The 13,869-nt window shown below is 56.8% G+C and overlaps 2 protein-coding genes across 4 annotated transcripts in view; one reads left to right on the top strand and one right to left on the bottom strand.

The window, feature by feature from the left end:
* Positions 1-1,202: 1,202 nt before the first annotated feature.
* LOC113837299 (collagen alpha-1(I) chain) lies at positions 1,203-11,909 on the bottom strand. The gene is made up of 5 exons (XM_035449197.1): positions 11,615-11,909; positions 10,815-11,499; positions 9,905-10,029; positions 8,726-8,805; positions 1,203-2,928 (listed from the first exon to the last, which is right to left on the bottom strand). The coding sequence occupies exons 1-5, from the start codon at positions 11,907-11,909 to the stop codon at positions 1,933-1,935; spliced, it is 2,181 nt and encodes a 726-aa protein (XP_035305088.1). The 3' UTR covers positions 1,203-1,932.
* An 83-nt stretch (positions 11,910-11,992) lies between these two features.
* Sympk (symplekin) overlaps positions 11,993-13,869 on the top strand; it is a 30,974-nt gene continuing 29,097 nt past the window's right edge. For 2 of the 3 annotated variants that reach the window (XM_027430961.2, XM_027430960.2), the window contains exon 1: positions 11,993-12,149. The gene's annotated coding sequence lies outside the window, so the exon portion shown is untranslated. The remainder of the gene's footprint in view (positions 12,150-13,869) is intronic. The other variant, XM_027430959.2, reaches the window with a different exon arrangement.

The following is a 13,869-nucleotide window of genomic DNA, read 5'->3' as shown; positions in this document are numbered from 1 at the left end:
CCGCCGCCACCGGCTCCTCCCGCGGAATAATATTTGGGCTGTTGGCCGGGGGGTGGGGGGGGCGGGGGCCAGATCCGGAGGCCGCCGGGGAGAAGCCAGAAACCGCAGGGCTTCCTGCCTCGGGCCGGAGACCCCCAGCCCCGGGGGGAGGGAGGGCCGGGGCCCGGGGAGACTGAGGGCCTTTCTCTCGGCCCCAGTTGTTTTTTCCAGGAACCGGGAGGAATTCCCCAGGACGAGCCAGGCTGGTGGGACCGCTGACGACTGGGAGCCAGCAGGGCAAAGGGGGGGGGCGGGGGGCGGCGCGGGTGACACGCGGTCCTCCGGGCAGGGCAAGGCGGGGACCAGCGACAGAAATAGAGGGACCCAGGGCCTGCCAGGAGGCAGGTAGAGGCGGAAACTCTGAACCAGGAGAGAGAGAGAGAGAGAGGGAGGGAGGAAGGGAGGGAGGGAGGCCAGAGAAGTGAGCTAAGGGGGAGGGGATGCATGCATGCGGACGACAGGACCAGAGTGACCCAGTGGACCTGGCTCGCTCAGTAGGTGAGCGCTTGCCTGGCATGCTCCAGGTGCCCGCGGGCTTCTATCTATCCCCGGCGCCCAATACACCATACAGAATAAATCGGCATAAACCAGGCGTGCACTCCTGTAATCCTGGCACCGGGGAAGGCAGAAAGAAGCAGGACTGCCACGAGTCTGAGGGCCCCCAGACTAGACTGTGAGACCCTTTTTCTTTTTTTTTTCAAAAATAAGTTCAAAGAAAAAATTCACACCACACCACACACACACACACCAAGTCTTATTCTATCCTTTCCCTTTCTCCCCCGCCCCCAAATTGAATAGCCCATAGTTGTTTCCATAGGTTCCAGGAGCCTCAGAGCTCCAGGTAGGTAGGTAGGGGTGTGTGTGTGTGTGTGTGTGTGTGTGTGTGTGTGTGTGTGTGTGTGCAAAGTGGGGGTAGGGCAATGGCCTTGGTCACTTGCAAAGCCACCTCCCCTCTGGCTCCGCTGCTGCGGGGGCTGCTATCTATGAACAAACTGTCCTTGGGGTCAGGGACAACAAAGAGCCAAAGGTCACATTGCTGTTTTCCCCCAGCCCTTCCCCCATAGAGGCCACCAGCTGTCTGGGATAGGAAGGCGATCACAGGAACACGAAATTTCGGTGTTTGAGACCCACAGGGGCCACCAAGGAAAAGAGACACTCAGAAATCGAAAAGGTGCCTTTTTAATGGTCAAACAGCCAGTACCCCAAGTCCCAGGCAAGAGCTTGACCTCAGTAAGAGCTCCCCACACCCGAACCAGTCCTGTCTCACATCCAGGGTGGGGATGGGCTTCACAGAAAAAAAAAAAAAAATCACAGGGTCTTCTCATCTCTACCCCTCACCCAACCCCCACCAAGGAGACGGTGATGACAGGCCTGTGGTGACCCTCGTGGTGCATAGCAGCATGCTGAGATGTCACCTGGCCAATGTGATGGCTTTCCATGCATCCAGTGTGTCCAAAAAGACATCGTGTGATAAGGTGGCCAACTTGGCATCTGTCTGCCAAAAAAAAAAAAAAGTGATCCCAGCAGACAGTGGGCCAAAGAAGACATGGCTGGCACGACGTGACGGTCCCACACTCAAAAGGCTAATCAAGATGTCCAGCACAGCATCCAAAGAGCCAAACAAGATGTCACCCGACATGGTGACCCAATGGCTTCACTCAATATGGAAGCTTTCACAGAACACCCAGTATTGCTGCCTACACAATACCCCCACCCAAGGCCCTGTCAGGGAGTCCATGGCAGTTACCACAGTAGCCAACAGGTCACCACAGTAATAGACCAAATAAGATGTTAAAACAGTGGGACAAGCAAATGTGGGACGGGAAGGACCAGAGCCCAAGAACCCAGTGTCCATCGCAGCTAACCCCCACTACCATGTTTCCAATTGCCCTGCTAGGATGCGTTAAGCAGAGAGCGGGAATACAGGTTCTGGTAGTAGACCCCTGGCTCCCCACCCTCAGCCCCGTAGCCCCCAAACCCCACATCCAGTTTGGAAGGTGCTGGTGTCTGTTCCGACATCAGGTTGTTGATAGAGAAAGGGTGGTTAAAGTTGTAGGGTGCATCCAACTTGAGTTCCCCTGGGAGCTCCAGGCCAGTGAAATAGGGCGTAGAGGAAGGAGAGGCGCAGTCCAGACCCCTCACTTCTTCCCCACTCTGGGCCTCGGGCTCAGAAGGCGTAGGCTGGGGCTGAGCCTGGGGGGTGACTACTGTGGCAGCTGGGGTGCTGGCGGCGGCAGAGGTGGCTGACCCCACCGCGCCATTCCTGGTGGCCGAAGCCGCCCCGTTTCCTTTCTTTGCCTTCTCCTCCAGTTTGAAGCGTTTCTGACGACGAAGGTAGCAGCCGTTCTCAAACATGTTCCCGGAGCTGGGGTGGAGGGCCCAGTAGGAGCCTTTGCCTGGCTTGTCCGGGGAGCGTGCCACCTTGACGAAGCAGTCATTGAAGGACAGCGAGTGGCGGATGGAGTTCTGCCAACGTTGCTGGTTCTCCCGGTAGTACGGGAAGAGGTCCATGATCCATTGGTAGATCTCGCTCAGGGTCAGCATCTTGCCTGGCGCCTGCTGGATGGCCATGGTAATGAGAGAGATGTAGGAGTACGGTGGCTTGGCGTGGGCCAGGGGCCGCCGGTACCCCTTTGCCATCTCCTTTCCATGTGCCAGCCCGGGACCCGGGGTTCCATACCCGGAAGCACCGCTCCCGCTGTTGCCACCGGCACCCAGGCCTGGGAAGGTGGGCCCCAGGGGTGCTGTCGGGGCCGGGGGTGCCAGGGGTCCTGTGGGCAGCGGGGAGGCTTGAAGCCCTCCTGGAGGGTAGGGAGAGCCGAGAGGGTTCAAGGTCATATAGGAGTTGAGAGGGGCCATGGTGGGCACGGGAGTCACTGGAGAGTACACCTGCAGCGAAAGAAACAGAGATGCTTCAGTGGCTCGTGTCTCTCTCCTTCTGCAAAGGAGCTCCTGAGTACCGGTCCCCTTCAGTGTTCTTAAGGATAGTCTCACATGGCCCAAACCTTGTACTTGCTGGGAAGCCAGGTGTGGCCGTCGTAATACCCAGCTCGAGGGTCTGTCTTGTACACCCCCTCCCCACACCCTTTTTTTGGGGGGGGCTTTCAAGACAGGATTTCTCTGTGTAACAGCCCTGGCTGTCCTTGAACTCACAGAGATCCACCTGACTCTGCCTCCCGAGTGCTGGGATTAAAGGCGTGGGCCACCAACACCCAGCTCTGTTTTGCCTTTTCTTCTATGTTTGGTTGTGAGCCTAGCCTTTAACAGCTGAGCCATCTCTCCAGCCCTGTTTTGCTTTCTCTCTGAGTCCCTTCCGTCATTACCTTCATCTAGAAGTAGCTGCCACCCCAAATGCTGTCCCCTTCCTTCATGGTCACGTTTGAACTTTTTTATAAAGTATAGGGGCTCTGAAATACCCTGGGGGAGTCTCTGAGACCATTTTCAGGTATCCACCAAGTCAAGGCCATTTTCATTTTTGTTGTTTAGAGACAGGGTCTTACTGTGTAGACCAGGCTAGCTTCGAACTCACAGAGATCTGCCGGGCTCTGCCTCCTGAGATTAAAGACATGCGCATTTTCAAAATCACAGTAAACTATCAGTTCTAGCGGGCGTGGTGGTACAGGCCTGTAATCCCAACTACCTGGGAGTCTAATAAGCACAAATTCAGGGCCAGCCTGGGCTTCAGAGAGACTTCTAGGGCAGCCTGGAAAACTTACTAGGATATTGTCTCAAAATAAATAAAAAGGGCAGGCAGTATGGCTCAGTGGTAGAGCTCCTGCCTAGAATCCCCCAGTGAGGGGATGGGGGCGTGGCTCAGTGGTAGAGCTCCTGCCTAGAATCCCCCCAGTGAGGGGCTGGGGGTGTGGCTCAGTGGTAGACTGCTTACCTATCATACAGGAGGGCCTGGACTCTCTAGCAAAATCAAAAAAGAAAAATTTTGTCAACCTTTTGTACCTTCTTTCAAATGAGTGTATAATGAGCTTTTCATTGATCTGTGACATCTGCCATTGCAATAGACCAAAGGTCTAGCATGTAATCTTATAACTTGCCAGCTGTGTGGCAAAAGTAGGAGATAATGTCTTCTCACTAAGTTTTATTTATTTGTCTTAGAAACAGGACCTCGCTGTGTGGCTAATGCTTCTCTCTCTCAGGCTCGCTGTCCTTTTTAAACAGCATCTGAAACCCCTTAGTTATCCTAATAAACGACTGCTCTTTTAAACTCGATCTTTAAGGGCCAGCTGCTGGTGGTGTGGGTGGCAATGCACAGCTTTAGTTCCAGCACTTGGGAGGCAGAGGCAGGAGGATCTCTGTGAGTTCGAGGTCAGCCTGGTCTACAGAGTGATTTCCAGGACAGCCAGGGCTACACAGAGAAACCCTGTCTGAAAAATAGTGATAACAACAACTAACTAAATTAGGGGCCAGCAAGTGGCTCAGTGGGTTAAGATGCTTGCCCCCAAGCCTCTAGACACGAGTTCGAACCTCAGGACCCGACTGGTGGAAGCACAGAACCGATTAAAAGTTGTCCTCTGACCTCCACATATGTGCCAATACATCTGTGTGGTCACATATATATACAAACAACATACATATACAAACAACAAGTTCGGTTTTAAGCTACATGAATGCATATTTTTAAATTTATTTATTTTTCCTCAAGACAGGGTTTCTCTGTAGCATTGGAGGCTGTCCTGGAACTAGCTCTTGTAGACCAGGCTGGTCTCGAACTCAGAGATCCGCCTGCCTCTGCCTCCCGAGTGCTGGGATTAAAGGTGTGCACCACCAACGCCCGGCCAAATTTAATTTTTTTTAAGTTCTACTTTTGAATACAATAATAATCAATCTCAGATCAGCAGAAACTGATAGGGAAAGGGAGGGGTCAGGAGGCTACCTGGCAAGCCTCTGAAAAACAAAACCATGAAATTGTTTGGGGTCTCCAATATTTATTGGTTTTGTTTTTGGGACAAGGCTTCTCTGTGTACCCCTAGCTGTCCTGGAACTGGCTTTGTAGACCAGAGATCTGCCTGTCACTGCCTCCCGAGTGCTGGGATTAAAGGCGTGGCACTCCCTGCTTCTTCAACAATTTTTTTTAATAGTGAAAGAGGTTTGAGGGCTGTCGAGATGGCTTAGCAGTTAAGAGCAGGTGCTGTTCTTCCCAAGGGCAGGAATTCGGTTCCCAGCACACACACTGAACACCTCAAAACTGCCTATAATTCTAGCCCCAGGGGATCTGACACCTTTCTGGGGCATCTTCCCTCACAGACACACAACCACGCGCATAGACATATTTAAAATAATCTTTTAAGTAGCTTTGGAGCCTATCCTGGCACTTGAAGACCAGGCTGGCCTCGAACTCACGTAGATCCGCCTGCCTCTCCAGTGCTGGGATTAAAGGTGTAATAATAGGTTTTAAATGTCTCCTTGCTGGGAACGGTGGCACCTGCCTTTAATCCCAGCACTCTGGAGGCCCACACAGGTGATCAACACCAGCCCGGGTACACTACATAGCAACTTCCAGACTGGCCAGGGCGTGCGTGCGTGCGTGCGTGCGTGTGTGTGTGTGTGTGTGTGTGTGTGTGTGTGTGTGTGTGTTCTGATCCCCCCAAAAAAGAGGCTCTGATCACAGTAAAATTGAGACATCAAATCAATTATTTGATTTGAAAATAATCAAGAAACTAATCAGAATTAGCCAAGTCAGCCGGAAAATTGATTTATGTAACAAATCAGCAGTTTTCCATTTTTTTCTTGTTCTTCTGTGTTTTTTTTAAATTTATTTTATTTATATGATTGTTTTGCCAGCCTGCGTGCCCGACAGGTAGGAAGGAGGCCAGAAGAGGGAGTCGGATCTCTATTTCCTGCAAGTGGTCTCTCTCCAACTGCATGTGTGCATGGGACACACAGACAGACACACACGCACACTCATGCAGGCAGGAAGAAACACATGAGGGAATACACACATGTTCAAACACACACACGCATATGGGTACTTACATAAATAAATGAAATAAAATATAAAGAAAGTAAAAAAAATTACAAAATGTGGGAAATGTTCACATAGGGGAACGCATGTCCTTAGCTTGGTGAGATAAGGTACATGCTGCTGTGTCTTCCACAATCACACTGGCAGGCTCACACCCGTGATCCCCGGCCAGGCAGGAGGATCAGTATAGACTGAGTTGCTTTTTCTGATAACAAATCAGCATCTGCATATTTTTTTCAGCTAGCCCAGAGGCATTTGTTCGATTGTGTTTGAACTCGCTCTGGAGACCAGGCTGGCCTCAAACTCACAGAGATCTACCTGCTTCTAGCTCCCTAGTGTTGGGATTAAAGGTGTGCTCCACCACTGCACCTCCATTGCTTTCTTTAAAGCAGGGTCTTGCTATGCAGCCCACGCTGGTCTCTGACTCCTTCTGCAGCAGCCTCAGCATCCCTAGTGCTGGGATTACAGGTAGGCACGGCCATACCCAGCTCTAACAGGTATTTGTCCACCATCTACACTGTGCTAGGAACTGACTCAAGCATTTCACAGGCATTGTCTCTAGTCTGTACAAACATACTTGTGTGCTATTATTACTGTAGTATTATTTTCATGTTCTATGGTTAGTGCAGACTTGAATCCCAGATTCACAATACTAGGCAGGAGCTCTATCACTGAGCCACGCCCTCAGCCCCTCCCTGGGGGATTCTAGGCAGGGGCTCTACCACTGAGGGACACCCCTAACCCCTCTAACTCCTCACTGGGGGATTCTTTTTTTTTTTCTTTTGGTTTTTTTGAGACAGGGTTTCTCGGTGTAGCTTTCGAGCCTGTCCTGGAACTCGATCTGTGGACCAGGTTGGCCTCGAAGTCACAGAGATCCTCACGCCTCTGCCTCCTGCGTGCTGGGATTAAAGGTGTGTGCCACCACCGCCTGGCCTCACTGGGGGATTTGTTTTGTTTTGTTTTGTTTTTCGAGACAGGGTTTTTCTGTGTAGCTTTGGAGCCTATCCTGGCACTTGCTCTGGAGAGCGGGCTTGCCTCGAACTCACAGAGATCCGCCTGCCTCTGCCTCCCGAGTTCTGGGATTAAAGGGGTGCTCCACCAATGCCCGGCTCACTGGGGGATTCTATACAGAGGCTTTAGCGTTGAGCTACACTCCTTGAAAGTTGTTTTGACAGATGAGTCGGCTCTGGCTTCAGAGAAACTGTCAGTGGGTGAGAGTCACAGGGAAAGGAAGAGGAAGAATCTTGGTAGTCTACAACCAGAGTCTGACGGGTGTCCTGGACCGCGCTATGAAAACAGCAGTGAGGACCACCAGAAGTGCCTGACCTTGTGGAGCTGCGTCCAGCAGTAAGTCAGTGATTCCCAAAGAGCAGGGGACACACTCAGCATGCTGGACGGTCCTTCTCTTTCTGGATATACCTACCCTGTCTACCCACTGTCCTCTCTCCGGTCTTCCCTAAGCCTGGTCACCCTCTCGTCTCTGGGGCTGGGATCTCATGGCATGGGAGGGGACCTTAGACTTGATACTGATTGAATGGAAACCACCTGGCTTCTGGTTCTCTTGACACTGTGAGAATTAGCTGGACCCGAGGTCCAGAGAACAAAGGGACCTGTCAGAACAGCTTAGGGAGTCAGGGACAGGTGGCAGCTACCTGCGCCTTCCTCCACCAGTCTCTCCTTCCTCCCTTTGGCAAGAGTGCCACGAAGCCCAGGCTAGCCTTGAACTAACCCTAGGATAACCTGGAACTCCTGATTCCTCTGCCTCTACCTCCCAAATGCTGCCATTACAAGCATTGGGCATTACACCTGGTTTATATCATGGTAGGGAATCAAACCCAGGACGGTCTGCATATGAGGCAAACATTTTACCTATAGCGCGCTACAGCTCCAGATAGCTTTTCAAAAATTAAAAAAAAACTTTCATTATATGTAAGTATCTGTGTGGATATGTACAAATCACTGTGGGTGCTGAGGGAAGCCAGAAGAGGCTTTCAGAGCCCCTGGCTCGGGGGTTACAGGCAGTTGTGAGCTGCCTACCGTGGATGCTGGGAACCAAACTCAGGTCCTCTGCAAGGGCGGTATGGTGCTCTTAACTGCTGAGCTCTCTCTCTCCAGCCCCCACAGGAATCTCTTGCAAATAGACAAGCCTCGAATTCCTGACCCTCCTGCCCCCACTTCCCAAAGGCCGAATGTACAGGTTATTTCCAGGGCTCTCTCTGCGGGCAGCGCTTTCTGTTGGAGCTCTCACAGTCTGTGACTCCTTCCTTTCGTCCTCCTTTCTCTCTGTCTGACACAGGATCTTGCTGCTCGGCCCTGGCTGCCTCCCCCTCCCTAGGGCTGGGATTAAAGGTTTTTACCACCACCCCTGGCCATTCCTATCCCCATCCCAGAAATTCTGCACCCCTCCCCTTCCAGGGTCTACCTCCCTGCTCCTTCTCTTCCTTCTCCTACCCAGCGCTCCTCACTCACTCAACCACCTCATCTCCTCGCCTCAGTCTCCCCTCCTTGGCCCTCTCTCGCCCTTCCCCCACTGCCCTTGTGTGCAGCAGAGCTGGGTAACTCTCCCCTGCATAGCCATCTCTCCGGGAGCCTGTTTCCTACCCTCCTCCACGCTCTGGTCCTCCCGCCCAGTTTGGCTGCTTCTGCCCTCCCCTTCGAAGGAAAAGTGATGGCCTCAGGGGGTTCCAGAGCCTCTTAATCCCGTTGTACCTCACTCAGCTTCTCCGGCTCTGGGTCATCAGGGCCTTCCTTTCCTGGCTCCCCACCCACCCGGAAGTCCTCCTTGAGGTCTGACCTCAAGCAATCCAGCTGCTCTAATCCACCCTAGGCTTTCCCACGCCCCAAGGCTGGGATGAACCCCCGATGTCCGGGTCTGAACCGGATCTCCCCCATTCGGGGTGGGGCTGGGAGTGGGGGGAAGCCCTCGGGGGACCTGCATCCCCACCTGGGAGGCTGCAATTTCTCCCTTTTCATTTCCTTATTGTTTCTGGAGAAGGGTGTGCTAGGCAGCCGGGAGAGGAAGCCTGGGGACGCTTCCAGTTCCAGACCCAACCGGGGCACCCCAGCTCCCTGCACCGTGCCCTACTGCCCATCTCTAAATGGGGGTTGAAGGAGCTGTTGGGACAGCTGAAGTGTAATGGGCCTAAGGTCCCATGGGTTTACCCCAGGAGGGTCACTTTGCAGCCGCCAGCTAGCCAGAGTAGGACACACATATCAACCTTGTCCGCCCCCCAGACCAGCAGAAGCCATTAGTCTCTGTGTGTGTGTGTTGGGGGGCGGGGGCGGTGGCCTTGTCTGTTCTTAGTCCCAGTGGAATGCAGCCCACCCACTGTTCTCAAGAGCTAGGGGAGAGGTGGGCTGAGAAGCCGCAGGTGCTGCCTCACTGCTGGTACCCAGCCGCACATGGCTGCAGAGGGGTGGTGGTGGTGGTGGCGGCGGTGAGGACCTTCAACAGTAGCTCCAAACCATCCAATGTCCCCTTATGTTGACTCTTCCAAAAATTACATTTCGGCTGACCCTTATCTAACTCCCCTTCCCCCAAGGTCTCGTTCTGTAGGTCAAGCTGGCCTGGAACTCCCTACGGAGCTGACTTCAAACTTGTCATCCCCCTGCCTTAGCTTCCCAAGTGCTAGGTTTACAGGCACACAGAACCACAGCTGGCCTGTCTCCACATACACTGTCTCCTTAATTGGGGGGGGGGGCGTTCACACACTACCCCAAACTTTAGCCTCTCCTCCCCAGTTCCTCCCACCCCAGACTAACTTCTTCAGCTAAGTCCCCAGGAGTCCCCGCCAATCTGGAGTTGACTCTTAAACCCAATGCTCAAACTCCCAACTATCTGAGAGCCTCCACGTACCACCTTGGCCTCTGACTTCCCCATAATCTCACCAACACCTCCAGACCCCTCCCTTTCCACCAACCCACACTCCCTGTCAGCTCTGCGCCCCGCCGCCGCCGCCGCCGCCACCGCCACCACCACCTCCCCAGACCCAGGACAGGCCCCTCCCGGGCACCTAGCCAAATCCAAGCCCCACAACCCCTAGGGATCCAAAAGTCCAACCCCACAATTTGGAAATACAGACCCTGGCTACCTTCCTCCCCTCAGCCACTCAATCTTGACTCTGTTGGTGAGTCCGGCCATCCCAATCTTCTAGGTTAGGAATCTTTGGGTCAGGAGCCTCAAGCCCTTCTCCCCACCATCACAATCTGCATTTCAGGGTGCGTGGACAAAGCACCAGTCCTTGCAACAGGGCAAACGGGAGTTAGACGTGCCGGGGGACCCCTCTGTTCGTCGGGGTGAAGGAATTAAGGTCAATCCAGCAATGACTCGATTGTGTGACTCTGGAGTGGGTCCCTGCCGAGGGCTGCAAGACTGTGGAAACACAGGTGTGGATGCCCATATGTCTTTTGATCGCCCAGGGCTGACGTCACCTGAGGGCTAGCTAGTCTAAGCCACCTGTTACATACAGTAGGTTCCCCCCAAAGGACCCCGCTTACTCCCAGACGCCCAAAGCCGCCCCCACCCCGTCCGCCCGCCCGCCCCATCTTTAACCCTGAACTTTCATCACAGACTTTTCTTAGTTGGGGGGGGGGGTGGTTTCCCAACCCGTCCTCTCTGCTTTGAACCACGTTCCTTGAGGTCCTCCAGCTCGAGTCCCTTATCCTGGAGCTCCGATTCCCACCTCCAGTTTGTTCCTGGGAATCAGGGTCTCAGCACCTTTCACGTGTGACCTCCAGGTTTTCCTGCTAACGTTTTCTTCGTTTGAAAGCAAACCCCATCGCCGGGGGACCTGCTCGCCTGTCTAAATCGCTCTCCTGAGCCCCGTCCCCCGTCCCCGACTGACTCTCACACCTGGGGTCTGTGTCCCCGGGTCTGGGGCTCTCACCTGGGCTCCCCAGCACGGCTCCTGTTTGCCTCCGAGCCTGCAGCCCCACACACCTGGCCCCCCACTTCCCGCTCCGCCATCCCCGAGGACACACCTCGCCCGCCTCCGGGTAGTAGCTCCACTCGGCCAGGTCGTGGGCCTCCATCTTCACCGAGCCCAGCATCCCCCGGGCCTGCGCCCCCACACGCCCAGGCTGCGGGCCCCCCCACCCCGGGGGAACCGAGCGCTGCTGCTTCGGTCTCTCGGCAGAGGCACTGGCCCGGGAGTCCCGCTGGCCCAGGCGCCTGGGGAGGCAGTCCCTTTTTATAGCCGGGACACCCCCGCCCTGGCCCGCCCCGGGCTCCCCTCCCACCTCCCCGAGGGCGGCGCGCTCGGATTGGGGCGCCCCCTGCGGGATCGCAAGGAGACAGACCTTAGGCACCGGGAGCCTGGGTCCCGGCACCTGGGAGCTAGCGATGGAGGAAGGAGGAGTGGAGGAGCAGCTACCAGGCAGGCAGGCAGGGGTGGGGTGGGGTGGGGTGCAAGAGCACAGGGCCCCAGAGCTCCAACGCCAGGGCGGGGAAACCCTTCTGCCTCGAGGTGTTTCATCATCGCCACCTAAGGGGGTGGGGGGACACGCCAGAGCCGGGCCCGCATGTCCTCCGCGAAGGGAAGGAGGCTGTCGGGACTCCACCAGTCCCTGTAAGTAGCGCGCAGAGATCCGTGAAACCACCTTCCCGTTGGGTAGACGGGGAGACTGAGGCTTTCCACGACCGCAAATGCTGCAGGCTGTGTACGGCGTCAGGGCCAAGCGCGGAAAGGCTCGGGGCTTCTGCTCGGACCCCATTGAAGCATCCAGATCTCCTCCCAGACCCGGGAGCTCCGCTCACAGCTGCCTGCAGTCTAACGTCAACTTGCCGTCTAGGGAGGTGGGGCCGCCGGCCGGCGCGAACTCCATTTCCCAGAAGCCTCCGTTCCCGCTTCCGTCCGGCGCCTGCGCGGCGCGGACTACATTTCCCGAAAGGCATGGCGCTCGAAGGCCGGAAATGGCGGCCGCCCCGGTGGACACCCGGGGAGGGAGGACGGCTGCCGACGCGGCACGCCGTAGGGGCGGGGACGGGCCGCGGTGGGGGACTCCATTTCCCGGCGGCCCTGCTAGTGCAGCGCCTGCGCTGTGTCACGGCGGCAGGCGGAAGATGGCGGCGGCAGCGTCTCTGGAGAGGCGCTGCTGAGGGGGCGCGAGGGGGACGGAGGCCGGAGGAGCCGCGGTGAGCGGGTGGGCGGCGTGAGGGCCCGGGGCGAGGGGAGGAGGGGCGCCGGCGAGGCCGGGGCGCGAGCGGCCGCGGGGGAGGGCCGGGAGCAGCGGGGTCGCGGGCCCTTGCTTCTCCTCCTCCTTCTCCTTCTTCTTCCCAACCCTTGCTCGGGACCCTTCCTTGGCTACCGAGCCCCCCGCGGCCAAACTTCCACCGCGGCCGCCGCACAAGTCCGCCCCGCGGAGCTCCGGCTCGGCCTGCGGCTCGGCCTCGGCTCGCAGCCGGCCCCCGGCGTCCCCAGACTGGCCATGTGCCTTCCTCCTTCGCGCCCCGGGGCCTTTGCACAGGCTGTGTCCCCCCCCACACCCCGACCCCGACCCCCGAGACGTGCAGTTAGTGCTCCATCATCAGCCTGACGAGCCCCCCTGTCATCCCCGGGGTTGGGGTTGGGGGGCTCGGCTCCCCCCGACCCCCAAGACGTGCAGTTGGTGCTCCATCATCAGCCTGACGAGCCCCCCTGTCATCCCCGGGGTTGGGGTTGGGGGGCTCGGCTCCCCCCGACCCCCAAGACGTGCAGTTAGTGCTCCATCATCAGCCTGACGAGCCCCCCTGTCATCCCCGGGGTTGGGGTTGGGGGGCTCGGCTCCCCCCGACCCCCGAGACGTGCAGTTAGTGCTCCATCATCAGCCTGACGAGCCCCCCTGTCATCCCCGGGGTTGGGGTTGGGGGGCTCGGCTCCCCCCGACCCCCCCCCGAGACGTGCAGTTGGTGCTCCATCATCAGCCTGACGAGCCCCCCTCCATCCCCGGGGTTGGGGGGCTCAGGCTACCCCTGAGATGTGCAGTTAGTGCTCCATCAGCCTGACGAGCCCCCCTCATCCCCGGGGTTAGGGTTGGGGTTGGGGGGCTGGGCTCCCCCCGATCCCCGAGACATGCAGTTAGTGCTCCATCAGCCTGACGAGCCCCCCCTCATCCCCGGGGTTGGGGTTGGGGTTGGGGTTGGGGGGCTGGGCTCCCCCCGACCCCCGAGACGTGCAGTTAGTGCTCCATCAGCCTGACGAGCCGCCCCTCATCCCCGGGGTTGGGGGGCTCGGCTTCCCCCGACCCCCTGAGACGTGCACTTAGTGCTCCATCATCAGCCTGACGAGCCCCCCTCCATCCCCGGGGTTGGGATGCTCAGGCTACCCCTGAGATGTGCAGTTAGTGCTTCATCAGCCTGACGAGCCCCCCTCTCATCCCTGGGGTTGGGGTTGGGGGGCTCGGCTCCCCGCGTCCCTTCTCCCCCCCAGGCCCCGTTTCCCGCCCTCCCCCAGATGCTCTCCCAGGTCCCCCGTGCCTGGTCCCTCTCGTCACGTGTGCTGGACTTTGTTGTGCGGGTTTTGTTTGTGTCTCTGACCCTGTGTGGGCGAGGGCTGCCGGTGGGTGTGTGTGTGTGTGTGTGTGTGTGTCTCGGTCAGTGCCGGCTCCCCAGCACAGCGCCCATCACACCCTGGAGTCGCCCAAGTTGGTGTTGAATGATTAGATGAGTGGAAAAACAAAACAAAAAAAAACCCCAAACAAACAACCCACCCGGAGGAGATCCACTCTTGAGGGTCACGGGGGCGATGTATTTCCTGGTGGTGGAAGGAGCGGCTGGCTGTTGAGGACACAGCCAGAAAAGTTGGGGAGTCAGGGTTATAATGTTTGTTTCAGAGAGCCAGACTGCACACAGCCCCACTACTGTCAAGGGGGGAAGC

Source organism: Cricetulus griseus, chromosome 9 (genome assembly GCF_003668045.3).
Source record: "Cricetulus griseus strain 17A/GY chromosome 9, alternate assembly CriGri-PICRH-1.0, whole genome shotgun sequence".
Lineage (NCBI taxonomy): Eukaryota > Metazoa > Chordata > Mammalia > Rodentia > Cricetidae > Cricetulus > Cricetulus griseus.
The sequence above is the reverse complement of the archived record's forward strand: the minus strand, read 5'-3'. Positions and strand labels throughout refer to the sequence as shown.

Bases quoted from the DNA above. Each gene is read 5' to 3' on its own strand.
- LOC113837299 (XM_035449197.1), bottom strand. From the start codon at position 11,909: ATGCCTTTCGGGAAATGTAGTCCGCGCCGCGCAGGCGCCGGACGGAAG. The intron at 11,500-11,614 runs GTGGTTTCACGG...CCACCCCCTTAG, and splicing joins CCCGTCTACCCAACGGGAAG to GTGGCGATGATGAAACACCT. The intron at 2,929-8,725 runs GTACAACGGGAT...CTTTCGCTGCAG, and splicing joins AGCCGGAGAAGCTGAGTGAG to GTGTACTCTCCAGTGACTCC.